Here is a 14,343-nt window from a genome sequence, read left to right on the forward strand (position 1 = left end):
AAACAAAACAAAACAATCAAACAAAAAAACCTACCTCACCAAAGTGATATGGTCATTACATAAGAAAATAAAGGGATTTACTTAAAAAAAAAAAAAAAAAACTTTAAAACTATACACTTTGTACAAATATTTGACATAGTTACCCAGTTTTTACTCCAAAGAAATATTTAGTTAGGCTACTGTATTAGGATATGCTTATTTGATGCAGTATTTTCCAGCCAAAGTATCATAGCTAAGTATTCTTCCCCGCACTTGAAGGAAGATAAATAGAGCATGGAATAAAGGATCCACATTATCCTTTTTCTCCTCTTTCCTTCCTTAGAAGTTGTACCCAGATTCTTCATCGCTCATCCACTTCTGTAAGGCCAATTCAATTCTGAAATCAAGACCTGCTAGGGGGAGAAGGGGCTAAACATTTTATATCTGTAATATCTAAACTCTTAATTTTGTTAAAAATCTATGTATGCAGACATTCCTCAAAATGTTTTACAGAAAAAAATCTAGGCTAACATGTGTTTGCCATTCAGTAGTTTTATGAATATCAAAGTATCTGCAAAGAGCAAAAAGCCCAGGCAGAAGTGGCCTTAGAACATCCTCTGATATTTGCTCAGTCACAAAAGTTTTGCTAGAATTTATTTTTAGTCAAGTTTTAAAGTTGTCAAGGAATAAAGTGTTTCCTAATAATGTTGACAAAGATAAAAGGATAGCTCAGAAAAAGTCTACACGGGTTATCTAACCTCATGTTTCCCAAATAAAACCCAGTTGGAAATTTGCTTAATGAGAACAAATATTTGGAGTTTTAATCCCTTACTCAGCATTGAATGTGATGTTCTTTCCATTGATAGCATGTAGAGTTAGTTTTATATATATAGGCAGAAATAATTCTACATGAGAAAATGTATTTAGACCAGAACCTTCTTTATTTTAGGAAACATTTTCATTTCTTACAATTATTAAAGCATTAATCATTCTAAATTGCATCTGCTTAAGAAGGCTGCCTGACTAGGTCTGCATCCATATGCCACAACTTATGAGCTATGTATCTCCAGGCAAGTTACTCAACTGAGACTTCATTTCTTCATCACTCAGAATGGAGAAACACTAATACATGACCACCTCATAAGATTGAAAAGTATTATATATATTAAAACATAAAAGGAACTTGGGAAAATATCTCACTCATAGTAAGCACTCAATAATATTATCTATTAATGTTACTGTTACAATATTCTTAGTAGTAATAATATTTGCTAATTGACTATCTGCACACACACTTACCCCACGCCTAGATTACAAACAGCTTGAGGGCAGGTGTTAGTCATCTTTATAGCCCCAGAAGTTGGCAGAGTATCTAGCCTATTATAGAGTATGCTATTTCTATGTACTCCTAATTTATCTTTTTCCTTTTCTTTTCAATTTATACAGTGAATTCTTTATCTTCCCTTGCATGATTGACCTTCAAAGCACAATCATCCATACAATCTTGGATATATCCAAAAAAGTACTTATCAAAGCCTTGCTGAGAAAGACAATGTTTAAAACAGATTGTTTCTCTGAATATTCTAAATGTATGCCATTGATCACGTCTGAGCAACAAAGAAAGAGCTGGGTATCTGGAATGCATTGTACTGACCTATCTCCTTCCATCCATAAACTTACTCTTACTGAACTTTACTTGAAAGTGATTCATAGCCTTTACTGGGGGCTCTATTACAAATGCTCCTAGCAAGCTTATTGTTGTGTCTATTGCAAGAATATGAAGTTTTCTACCACTTTGCAGAATGGCCCCTTTACTAAGCCCTTCAGGAGATATTTCTGCCTGTCTTTAAACCAACACTGGATCCATTTTTATGGTACAGAAGGATTACACCTAAATTTGAAGCCCTGCTGTGCCAAAGTGTTCATTTTTTTATGAATTCCATTTTATGTCCCCATTCTTGTTTTTCTTTTGCTCCTGCATTCAATTTATGCTCTTTTGTATTCTACTTTTCCTTGTGAGTACTTTCTGGATACAGTAGCTCTACTAAAAAGAGCTGTGCAGGTTGTACACTGCACAACTCCAGAGGGCTCCAATCACATTACATTTTGTATGTAACACACCATTTGTAATCCTACATGTGGCAGCCCTGGACAAAGCTTGGAATGGATGACTGACCAGGGACTATCTTAATATTCTAGCTCTGTCTGAAAAAATATATATAAATATATATACACACGTACATACAAATGTATGTCTGTTATATATGCTATTTATGTATGTATGTGAAAATGTATGTGTGTATGCATGTGTATACTTGTTCCTCACATTACTGAGTTTTGCATATACAAGTTATCTTACATAGTCCCTGAGTACATTTCTCCATGATATTCTCACACCTGCTTTTGTTCATTCACTCAACTTTGGCACACTAGTACCCAACTTTGGCACACTAGTACTATTTCTTCTTAAAGATAATCAGATATCTATAGTAGGTACTAAATATGGCCTTGCTTCCTACAGGAGAGATTAGTAATTTATTCAGAAACACAATAGATGGTAGGATTATCTAGCTCCAAAGCATGTATTCTTTCCACAAAACCGTACCATGCTTTAATAATTCTCCTTTTTCCCTACTTCACTGTAAGTATTAATACATACTTACATGATTAGAGTGAAAACCAAAAAAGTCTTTGAGTTATTGTCTAAGGTCACAGCAAATAGAGGTGGCTCTAGGATTAGAACCATTTCTTTGGCCGGGCGCGGTGGCTCAAGCCTGTAATCCCAGCACTTTGGGAGGCGGAGACGGGCGGATCACGAGGTGAGGAGATCGAGACCATCCTGGCTAACACGGTGAAACCCCGTCTCTACTTAAAAAAAAAAAAACAAAAATCTAGCCGGGCGAGGTGGCAGGCGCCTGTAGTCCCAGCTACTCGGGAGGCTGAGGCAGGAGAATGGCGTGAATCCGGGAGGCGGAGCTTGCAGTGAGCCGAGATCGCGCCACTGCACTCCAGCCTGGGCGACAGAGCGAGACTCCGTCTCAAAAAAAATAAAATAAAATAAAATAAAATTCACTTAAAAAAAAAAAAAAGAACCACTTCTTTGTTTCCTGGTCCATTGCTCTGCTTTGCTCACTCTATTTTTACCTAGGGATACAATAGCAAACTCAACTCTTTGTCCTCCAGCATGGGCTCTTTCGGAAACTCTATGTGAGGCTGGGAATATTTAGGCTATTTAATGAGTGAAACTTTCCATGGCTGGAATGCTGGAGAAGCATTTTGTGGACAAGATGAAAAAAAAAAAAAAGATGCTATTTTAAACGTTGCTGAAAGAGTTTGGGCAAAATCCATCTGGCAGACAGACTATTTCTTCCGTTTAAAAACTCATCAAGCACTCCAAACGTGTAACCTGTAGGCAAGTTTAATTAAAACTTGAGAAATCTCAAAATAACCTGACATTTAAATATGTTATTTCCGTTCTGTTCTCATAGTCTAACATACATATACAGATATTCTCAGGTTCAAATTAACCTCCCCAATCCCATCCAGCCTTGCATAACTACTGGATTACCCTGTATCCATGACAACGGGAATGTGAATGAAATAGACTTATCCAATCATTGTCCTTCAAATATTAACATCAATTTCATAGAAAGGGAAGAAGGTAGACAGAAGAAAGCTGACTAGATGAAAGAGTGAAGATATGGTTGTGACAGCAGATGACAGACAGAATGATATGTACATACATAGACAGATGGGGTAAAATTTATTTCCCTTGTCTTCTCTGACAAAGGCGGAGCTTAAGAGTGCCTTAGGAAAAGACTAAAGTTAGTGATTTTCCACAAAGGGAAAACTTTGAATTGTGAAATCATTGTGCACATGTTTAAAGATTCCAAATATATTCTTTCTGCCTTAGAGGAGGAATTCCATTCTTTTTTTTTTTTTTTTTTTTTTTTTTTTTTGAGACAAGGTCTCACTCTGTCACCCAGTCTGGAGCGTATTGATGATGTGACCATGGCGCTTGCTGCAGCCTCGACCTCCCGGGCTCAAGTGATCCTTCTACCTCAGTCTCCCAAGTAGCTGAGACTACAGGCGTGTGCCACAACGCCCAGCTAATTTTTGTGTTTTTTGTAGAGATGGGGTATTGCTATGTTGCCCAGCCTGGTCTTGAACTCCTGGGCTCCAGCAATCTGCCCGCCTCAACCTCCCAAAGTGCTGAGATTACATGCATGAGTCACCTTTCCAGGGCTAAGTCCATTCTTAAGTGGCTTGGAGAGCCCTGGACCCTGTCATTAATGCTAGGTGCAGGTAAGTGGCCAAGTTTGAAGCCATGAGTGGCCTTACACCAGTTTCCTCCCACTTTTTTCCTTCCTTCTCTCGCTTTGGGCATTTTATATGATTCCATTTCTTATTTCTTTCCTATCATAATAATTATACTTGTTTTTTAAAGTTTAATGGTTACTCTACAGTTTTCAATATGCATTTTAAATGTATCTAAAGCTACCTTCGTATAACACTATGCCACTTCACATGTGGTGCCTTAGGACAGAATGTTTCCAGTTCTTCCCTCTCAGCCCTTACAACATTGCTGTCATCATTTCACTTATCCATAGGTTATAATTACCAAACACATTACCACTTTATTAAACAGTTGTTTTTTAGAACAATTAAGAATGAGAAAAATTGCTGAGCATAGTGGCTCATGCCTGTAGTCCCAGAACTTTGGGAAGCTGAGGTGGGCACATCACCTGAGGTCAAGAGTTTGAGACCAGCCTGGCCAACATGGTGAAACCCCATCTCTACTAAAAATACAGAAATTAGCCAGGCGTGGTCGTGGACACCTGTAATCCCAGCTACTCAAGAGACTGAAGCAGGAGAATCACTTGAACCCAGGAGGCAGAGGTTGCAGTGAGTCGAGATCGTACCATTGCACTCCAGCCTGGGTGACAACAGTGAAACTCTGTCTCAAAAAAAAAAAAAAAAAGAAAAGGAAAAAGAATGACAAAATATTTTACTTTCATTTATGCCTTTTTAAATGTCCTTCCTTTCTTTGTGTAGACCTGAGTTTCTGATCTATGTCATTTTCCTTCTCCCTGAAGAACTCTAAACATTTTTTGCAGGGCGAGGCCGCTGGCAATTGATTCCCTCTGTTTTTGTTTTTCTGACAATGATTTTGTTTCTCCTTTACTTTTGAAGGGTCATTTCCCTAAATGTAGAATTCTAGTTGGCAGTTTTTCTTGCAACACATTAAATACCGTACTCCACTGTCTTTCTTGTGTGGCTTCTAATTTAAAAATCTGCTACAACTCTTATCCTTGTTTCTCTCTATCTTAAGTACTTCCTCCTTCTGGATTCTTTCGAGGTTTTGCCTTTGGTTTTTTGCAGTTGGAATATGATATGCCCAGAAGTTGGGGGTTTTTCATTTGTTTTGTTTCTTTTGGTATTTATCTTGCTTAATGTTCTCCTAACTTCCTCGATCTATGGTTTTGTATCTGACATTAATTTTGAAAAGTTCAGGCCATTTTTTTTTTTTTTTTTGAGATAGGGTCTCACTCTGTTGCCCAGGCTGGAGTGCAGCGGTGCGATCTTGGCTCATTGCAACCTTCACCACCTGAGCTCAAGCAATGCTCCCTTCTCAGCCTCACAAGTAGCTGGGACCACAAGGCATGCCACTATGCCCGGCTAAGTTTTTATGTTTTTCGTGGAGATGGGGTTTGAGCATGTAACCCAGGCTGGTCTTGAACTCCGAGCTCAAGTGATCCACACATCTCAGCCTCCCCAAGTGCTGGGATTACATATTAATCATAGTTTTAAAACATTTCCTGTCTAATAACTTCAATATCTGTGTCATATTTCAATCTATTTCTGATGTTTGTTTCTTGGGACTGTTTTTTCCTCCCTTTTAGCATTCCTTATAATTTTTTTGTTTTTTGTGGTTCAAAGCTAAAAATTATGTAACAAATAATATGGACTGAGGTAAACAGGTCTCTAGTGTGACATTTCATAGGAATTTGGCTAGGAAGCGGGCTGTGTTTAACATTTGGTGTAGCTCTTGGTGCCAGAGGCTTCAAATTCCTTCTAGTTCCCTGTCTTTGTCTCCACTCTTGACTGGGCTTAGGGCAGCCTAAGAGAGGCTTCTCAGAGAGGTTTTGCATCTTGCCGCTGTTTCAGCTGTAATTCATTAGTATTATATAGGATACTTGGTGTGGGGGTAAGGCATGGAGAAGGAGAAACAATTTATAATTCTGTGATTTTCAGTTTTTTGTATGTCCCAATGCTGTGACATTCACAGCAAAGCTAAGTTTCTTAGCTTTCCATCTCCCTTAGATAAGACAGGAAGGCTTAAAGGGGCTGCATTGGGAAAAATGTTCTTCCCTCACGTGGCACAAAGCTCTGGTAAAGTATTTTTCTCTAAATAGTAGGCCTGCGGTATGGAGAACAAATATGCTCTGGGCATATTTCACGATGATTCATCTTCCCCTACGCCTGCCAGAGCCAAGAGGGGATCTTCGTTGGCTCTTCACCCTAAGAACCTGATGAGGTTCCTGGTGGTAAATCCCACCAAAGCGTGAGTGACTTTATAACCCTGGCCCCCAAGAGTTTCTCACTCTCATGCTAGTCCACATTCAGCCTCCAACAATTTATTAAAATTAACATTTAAGCATTCTTACCAGTTCCTACTCCAGAGATTTCTGTTGCAGTAAGCAGATATGGCTGTAGTTTTATGGATTCACTTCTCTCTCCCGATTTGGGGATGGTAGTTTGCCCCGTGACTTTAGTTCTCTGACGGATCTAAGAAAACTCGTTAATTTTTCAATTTTGCAGCTTTTTCTTGTTGTAAGGACAGGAGTAATGACTTCCAGGCTCTTAACCTGTCAGAGCTAAAACCCTACATTAGTTTTTTTAACAATTAACGCCAACTGGAATGCCCCTTTTCTGCAACAACAGAAGTTGTTCATACTGTATAACATAAATCTTCAGGCACAGGGCCCATGCAGCTTCTCATATCTCATTGCTTCCAAAGGTCAGAGTGTTTTCTCTGTCTTCTCCACCTGTAGAGACTGTTTTTGTTAATGTGATCCTTCTTTCCCAATTTCTAACAGATTAACTCCAAGGGGTTCAGTCTATTGTGTTATGCTCTTAATGCAGAACATATGGTGTCTTTTTAACACATTTGAAATGTGGTTTTTCTTGTTCGTTTTTACAGACCAACCCTTCTTTCTCAGATCATTGGTAATGATAGACTTTTTATCCACTTATCTTATTCATTTCTGTGTTCATTTATTCCCCCACTCTTTGTTGCCTATTTCTCAAATGCAAAATGCTCTTCTCTATCCTTCCAAGACATAAAGCCCACAATTCTCTGGCATTCCAGGTGGGGAGATGTATGTGAATGACTCTGTTACAGAGCAGCTTATGACATTGAGAAACAGGATGATTTTGGAGTACAGTAGGAGATGAGATTGGATTCACCTCAGGTGACCAGGGCATCATGAAGGGCTGGCTTTCACAGTTGATGTTGAGAGCTGTATTAGCCAGAGCCCAGGTGGGAAACAGACACACTCAAGTGAGGCAATTGAGTAAACTTTAATAAAGGGATTACTGACAGAAGTGAGGAAAAGTCGAAGCGCACCCAACCGACATGGTTTGGCTCTGGGTCCCCACCCAAATCTCATCTCAAATTGTTACCCCCGCGTGTTGAGGGAAGGACCTGATGGGAGGTGACTGGATCATGAAGGCAGTTTCCCCCATGCTATTCTCATGATAATGAATGAGTTCCCAGGAGAGTTGATGGTTTTAAAGTGTGCCACTTCCTTGTTCTCTCTCTCTCTCCTGCTGCCATGTAAGATGTGCCTTACTTCCCCTTGGCCTTCCACCATTACCATAAGTTTCCTGAGGCCTCCCCAGTGATGCAGAATTTACTTAATTAAACATCCTTTGTTTATAAATTACCCAGTCTCAGGTAGTGTCTTTATAGCAGAGTGAAAATGGACTACTACACCAACAAAAGGTGGCAGTGCATCTCAAATTTAGCAGCAGTAAAGGAACTGTTACTACAGTGAGGCCTGAACAGGAAAAGAAGAGAGTATAGTTACCAGAACTCATCAAGAGTGATGGGAATGGCACTTCTAGAAAACATCCATGTGTCAGGAGCTGTAGATTTTGGTAGAGAACTGCAGCCACTGCTAACCTAAGGTTCGGCAGGAAAATAACAGGGGAGATAAATGCTCTGAACCCACTCTCTTCCTGCTTTCTGAGTTCCTATTAGTCTTTTCCAATGGCTGAGCTCAAATGAAGTCAGAGGGCAAGCCTACAGAGGTCAGCTTCCTGGGAAACAAAGGAGCCTGGGGAGAGGTGAAAAGTGTATCTGAAGGAGCAAATGAGGGATACCCAGTCAAAAAGGATTCTGCATTTCTGGAATCTGGGATGAAGGATCTGACAGGATACTGACAGCCACAAGTCCTTGATTTGCGGGACTTAGAGGTGAGAGTTAGAGAAAAAATATGTTGAAAACTGAGCCATTGATATTCCCACATCCTGATACTCTCCGCACAGTCACCTGGACCCTCACTTCTAGGGAATGATTTCTGAAGCAATATAAATACTTACAATAGTTGCTATTTTTTAAAAGAGATTTCAGTGGAGGAAAAGTGAAACTGGTGGCAAAGACTCACTTTTCTCTCTTATAGCCTTCTAGCAGCAGGAGGAGGAAACCGCCGAACTGCCAATGTGGTGGCCCATGGGTTTGCCAATCTTTTAACGCTAGACAAAAAGACCCTCCAAGAAATTCTAGTGCATTATCCAGATTCTGAAAGGATCCTCATGAAGAAAGCCAGGTACATCCTTTAAAACCCCATTACAGATGAATGGAGTTGGTTTTACTTTGTAAACTCTGAGACAGGGAGAACCGTATTATGATTGTGATAAACTTGATCACAGTGAGATAGGCTTAATAAACAACTATTAATGTAGGTACCCATTGAAACTACATAGGTTAGGATAAATTGCAGTTTTTCTGGTAAATTTTGCCAGAACTCTCACAGAGTTACCTAAAAGAGCTTTTCTCTCCTACCCTCAGAGTGCTTTTAAAGCAGAAGGCTAAGACCGCAGAAGCAACCCCTCCAAGAAAAGATCTTGCCTTCCTCTTCCCACCGAAAGAAGAGACACCCAAACTGTTTAAAACTCTCCTAGGAGGCACAGGAAAAGCAAGTCTTGCAGGACTACTCAAATTGAAGCGAGAACAAGCAGCTCAGGTAATAAGGTGGAGTGAATGGAGGGCTGTCATGGAGAAGGCTCCAGTCTAAGTATATCCACACAAACGCCTACTCTAATTCCATTTCAGGCAATGGGATGATTTGGACTAATATAATACTAATAATTCCTGCTTTATATATAGCACATTATTATTTAAACTGCTGAATTCCCACATATCATCACATTTAACTCTCACAGGATGTTTACAAACAGCCTTAATATACATGTATTTATAAAGAGTATACCCTCATTATTCATAGATTATTTGCAGATTCTATGTTGGTGAATCTACTTACTATAATTTATTAGTAACTTAAAATCAATACTTATGGTGCTTGTGTGGTTATTTGTGGACAAGAACATGTGCAGGGTGGCAAAATAATTAAGTTGCTTGATGCATACATTTTCAGCTGAGGTTGAACAAAGAGGCACTCTACTTTCTTGTTTCAGCTCTCATACTATAAATGAGTGACCCTTGGCTGGGCTTGGTGGCTCACACCTGTAATCCCAGCACTTTGGGAGGCCAAGGCAGGCGAATCACGAGATCAGGAGATGGAGACCATTCTGGCTAACACGGTGAAACCCTGTCTCTACTGAAAACACAAAAAATTAGCCGGGCATGGTGGCATGCACCTGTAGTCCCAGCTACTTGGGAGGCTGAGGCAAGAGAATCGCTTGAACCTGGGAGGCAGAGGTTGTAGTGAGCCGAGATCACACCACTGCACTCCAGTCTTGGCGACAGAGCAGGAATCTGTCTCAACACACAAACAAACAAACAACAACAAAGAGTGACCCTTTTGGGGCCATGGGTTCCACATTTTTGTGCTTTTTGCATGTGTGTGATTTGCTGTTTAAAATAGCCCCCAAGCATAGTCCTGAAACACTGTCTAGTGCTTCTAAGTGCCAAAGTGCTGTGATGTGCCTTCCAGAGAAAATATGTGTGTTAGATAAACTTCATTCAGGCATTACAGTGCTGCTTCCGTGAGTTCAATATAATGAATCAATAATACCTCAAATTAATCAATTGATCAAATTAAACAGGGTATCTCTAAACAAAAACACACATGAAACAAAGTTATATATTGACCAGTTGACAAAAATATTATGGTTTGAACCATAATATCTCATAGGAACCTAATGCTGTATTTCCCTCAGGAGCAATGGTTCAGTACTTTCTAACTTGCTGTTTGTTGAAACTTTATAGAACAAAACTACATGAATAATAAGTATCAACTGTATATATACAGACATACATATGGATATATAAATAAATAACCTATTTTATCAACATTTTCACAAATATTCAATTTTTTTTTTTTTTTTGGTTTCTGTATTTCTTTGATTCTCATAATTAGTCTATGAGGGCAGATACTGAGAAACAGAGCAGGGATTCAGGTTTTCTGAACCTAGTCATTATGTTATCTCTAAAATTGTAGAAAATGGGTAGCTGTGGACCTTTCGGAAAATGAGTAAAGCACATATTATAAACTCAGTCACATACAAAAGATGAAAACTTGCCTTTTCCTTTTCCACACATAAAACACTGTGGTGAAAATTAGGGATCCAGTATAAATCAAATGCTTCATTTGTATTGGCATAGAAATAGTAATTTGCTTAAAAAATGTATGGGAGTAAAGAAATATACAAGTAAATGTGTTAAGAATCTCAACTTTATCTGTGAACATTCATATCTCGGGCAAGCCTTTCTCAAATTGATCCCAACCAACCATTACCAATAAAGAGCATAGTGTACCTTTTGCTATGAAATTTCTATAGCTAGTGCTAAACACAATAGGTTCCAACATGACAGGTCAAGGGCCTGTGGGACAAATGGAGAAGATTGTACTAGGAAAGGGATAAGTTTCTCCCTGAGTTTCTCCCATGAGCTTAGGCAAGAGGAAACCCTACTTTCTACAGTACTTTTATATGGTAGTGGTTAATACTTTTTTATTAAAAATAAATATTTAAACTTTTATCTCTACAGAATAAGTAAATATTTAAAAAGCAAAAACAGAGTCCTGAGCACTGAGTCTAATAATTCGGAGAGTATAAGGACCAATAGGAAGAGAATTCCTTAGCAGAGACAAAAAAATGCAATTCAGACTAACGTCATGAGTCAAAGGCAACAGGTCCATTCTCTAACACACCAGAAACTTAGTCAAATGATAGAAGCAAAGCAGACATGATTCCTGGATTCACATAATTCAGACAGTCTGTCTTGGTGGTGATCTTAGCCATTGCATGCTAATCAAAATCCAATCCAATGTTTTTTTTTTTTTTTTTTGATGGAGTTTTGCTCGTGTTGCCCAGGCTGGAGTGCAGTGGCTGGATCTCAGCTCACTGCAAGCTCCGCCTCCCAGGTTCACGCTATTCTCCTACCTCAGCCTCCCGAGTAGCTGGGACTACAGGTGCCCGCCACCTCGCCCAGCTAGTTTTTTGTATTTTTTTAGTGGAGACGGGGTTTCACCGTGTTAGCCAGGATAGTCTCGATCTCCTGACCTCGTGATCCACCCGTCTCGGCCTCCCAAAGTGCTGGGATTACAGGCTTGAGCCACTGCGCCCGGCCCAGTGTTTTTAATTATGATTTCAACACCAGTTACTTGTAATTGCTCTTTCCAGAAAAAAGAAAATTCTGAAGGAGGAAAGGAAGAAGGAAAAGAAAATGAAGATAAACAAAAAGAAAATGAAGATAAAGGAAAAGAAAATGAAGATAAACAAAAAGAAAATGAAGATAAAGATAAAGGAAGGGAGCCAGAAGAGAAGCCACTGGACAGACCTGAATATATAGCAAGTCCTATTGCAGTGGAGGAAGAGCCCCAGTCAGTTAGGACAGTTTTACCCAGAGGAACTTCCCGTCAATCACTCATCATCAGCATGGCTCCTTCTGCTGAGGGTGGAGAAGAGGTTCTTACTATTGAAGTCAAAGAAAAGTCTAAGCAATAAATGTTTGATTATCTTTAGATGTGATATAGCTAGTTCCCAAAGAGATTGTACCTAGGATTGTAACTTAAATTAATGAGGGGAAATGACCTGTTGGGACTCTTGAGAAATGAAAGGCAAATCCCTAGCTTAGTTTCTAGGACTTATCTGAGAGTGTGATTTCATGCAGTGGTAATAAGAAGGTTATTAAAAGCCATCCCTATTCTCTGTTTTCATTAACTTTATGCAATTGCTATATCTTCTAATTGTATGTAGTAAGTTTCCTTTTCCTTTGGTTCTTTCCCGATAATGTTTCTTCCTCCCAGTTTTATTAGCTTGCTCTTGGCTGTGACGTGATTCACTAACCTTTTCTCTTAATTTTTGTTGTATTTAATTTCTTGTATGGCACTCTTAAGGCTGGCTAATTGTTCTAGGTTTATGAATTTCACCTCTTACGTGTAAGGGGTATAAGCCTTTAATGTAATAGGCCAAAAATCAGATTTTTTTCATTCAAACGAGGTTGATGAGTCACTGTAATATCAAAAAATCCCCAGCAGCTGGGACTGAAGGGAAGCAGAGATCATGAGGCCTTCTGAATGAGAAGTCTAATTTTTGGAACAGTCCCCTGAAGAGCAACGTTGGTTGGCAGAATTAGCAAACTGGCAAAAATCACATTGCAGGAACATATTGGAAAAATTGTACCCTTTGCTAAAGAAATAAACTTCAATATTTTCTCTTCTAACCAACTTCAAAGACACCAATCTACCTAACTCATCTGGCTCAAGGGAGTTGGACTGGAGGATACAGGCTAAAGTGACACTTATCAGAATCTTCCTCAAGCACTTGCTGGAAAAGATATCAGATTGGAACTTCTTGCTGTTTAAAATTAAGCTTTAGTAAAACAAAGTGATGCAGTTAGGAAGGCAGACTCTACACATGTCAGATTGACATATCCCCACAATTTCCGGAACCTACGTGTATAGCTATTTACAAAATCTCCAAGTTAATTGAGTGCACTTTAGGAAGTCGTCCTCATGAATTAGCTAGCATTAGCATAATTACCAAAGTTGCATGCTGTGAGGAGGCTACAAAGGCCAGGCTGATGTCAGAAGTAATAATACATATAGAATTCCATTCTAATAAATGCCATTAGTGTATAACATCAAGTTCTGTGTAATGAGGCTATTTCCAAGTCCCCAAAGATGGTCATTGTAACAGCACTTTGCTGAGAGGGTTTTAACAAATCATATTAGCCAAAAAGCCTACAACATGGATGCATTTAACAAACCATGTACAAATCAATCACTATAATAAACTGTATCATTTGATAGAGTCACCATTTTTGAATGTAGTGTTTGAATATCACAAAATATAACAAGTTTTACTAAAGAATGGTTGATTTTTTTCAGGATTTAAGGGAATAGAGACAAATTGTTAAATAGCATTTATTTGATAAATGGGAGTTTGTATGCAGGAAGAGTGACTGTGTACAAAAAGGGTGTTTTCAAAACCCAGAAAGAAAAGGTAGAATAGGGCTGAAGAGTCTGACAATAGGAAAAGAAAAGAACAAAAGTCCTCAACTTGTGAGCAATATGCTTTCCCCTTAAACCCTGTAATTTATTCAAATGATATTAAAATATAACACCATTGCAATTTATGCTCTTCCCCTGGCAGTTATTCCCCACCCCGCCAAGCTATCCTGTTTCAGATAATATCAATATATTTCCAATCCATCAGACTGAAATCTTAGAAAATTCAAGAACTCTTTTATTGTTGATATAGTGCCACCAAATTCCTTTTCTTTTTAAATCTTTCTAATTATCCCTTCTTTTTCAATCCCATTGCTAACACCCAGTACATATTTTCTGTTCAATGCAAAGAAACATTCACTTTTTACCTACAGTCTTCTCTGGTCACTGGTCTGCCCTCTCAGTCCCTTTGCTATTGGAAAATAAAATCTTTCTAAAATCCTACTTTTGACCATGTTACTATCCCGCTCAGTGGCTGTATTAGAGTTCTCCAGAGGGAAAAAAAAACCAAAAGGGGATATATATCTATCTCAGGCCATTGGATTCAGACTGGAACTTAGACCACTGGTTCTTCTGGTTCTGAGGCCTTCAGACTCAGACTAAAATTATACAACTGGCTTTCCAAGGACTCCAGTTTGTAGATGGTAGATCATGAGACTTCTTT

The 14,343-nt window shown here is 38.9% G+C and overlaps 1 protein-coding gene across 1 annotated transcript in view; it reads left to right on the plus strand.

Annotated features, from left to right (window-relative positions):
- CNGB3 (cyclic nucleotide gated channel beta 3) overlaps positions 1–14,050 on the plus strand; it is a 159,994-nt gene extending 145,944 nt beyond the window's left edge. The window contains exons 16-18 of the mRNA XM_011937082.1: positions 8,667–8,813; positions 9,056–9,230; positions 11,851–14,050. Coding sequence (XP_011792472.1) covers positions 8,667–8,813; positions 9,056–9,230; positions 11,851–12,174 — 646 coding nt within the window. The 3' untranslated portion in view covers positions 12,175–14,050. The remainder of the gene's footprint in view (positions 1–8,666; positions 8,814–9,055; positions 9,231–11,850) is intronic.
- The last annotated feature ends 293 nt before the right edge of the window (positions 14,051–14,343 follow it).

The sequence above is a fragment of the Colobus angolensis genome, unplaced genomic scaffold (assembly GCF_000951035.1).
Source record: "Colobus angolensis palliatus isolate OR3802 unplaced genomic scaffold, Cang.pa_1.0 Scaffold16, whole genome shotgun sequence".
In the NCBI taxonomy this organism is placed as follows: Eukaryota; Metazoa; Chordata; class Mammalia; order Primates; family Cercopithecidae; genus Colobus; species Colobus angolensis.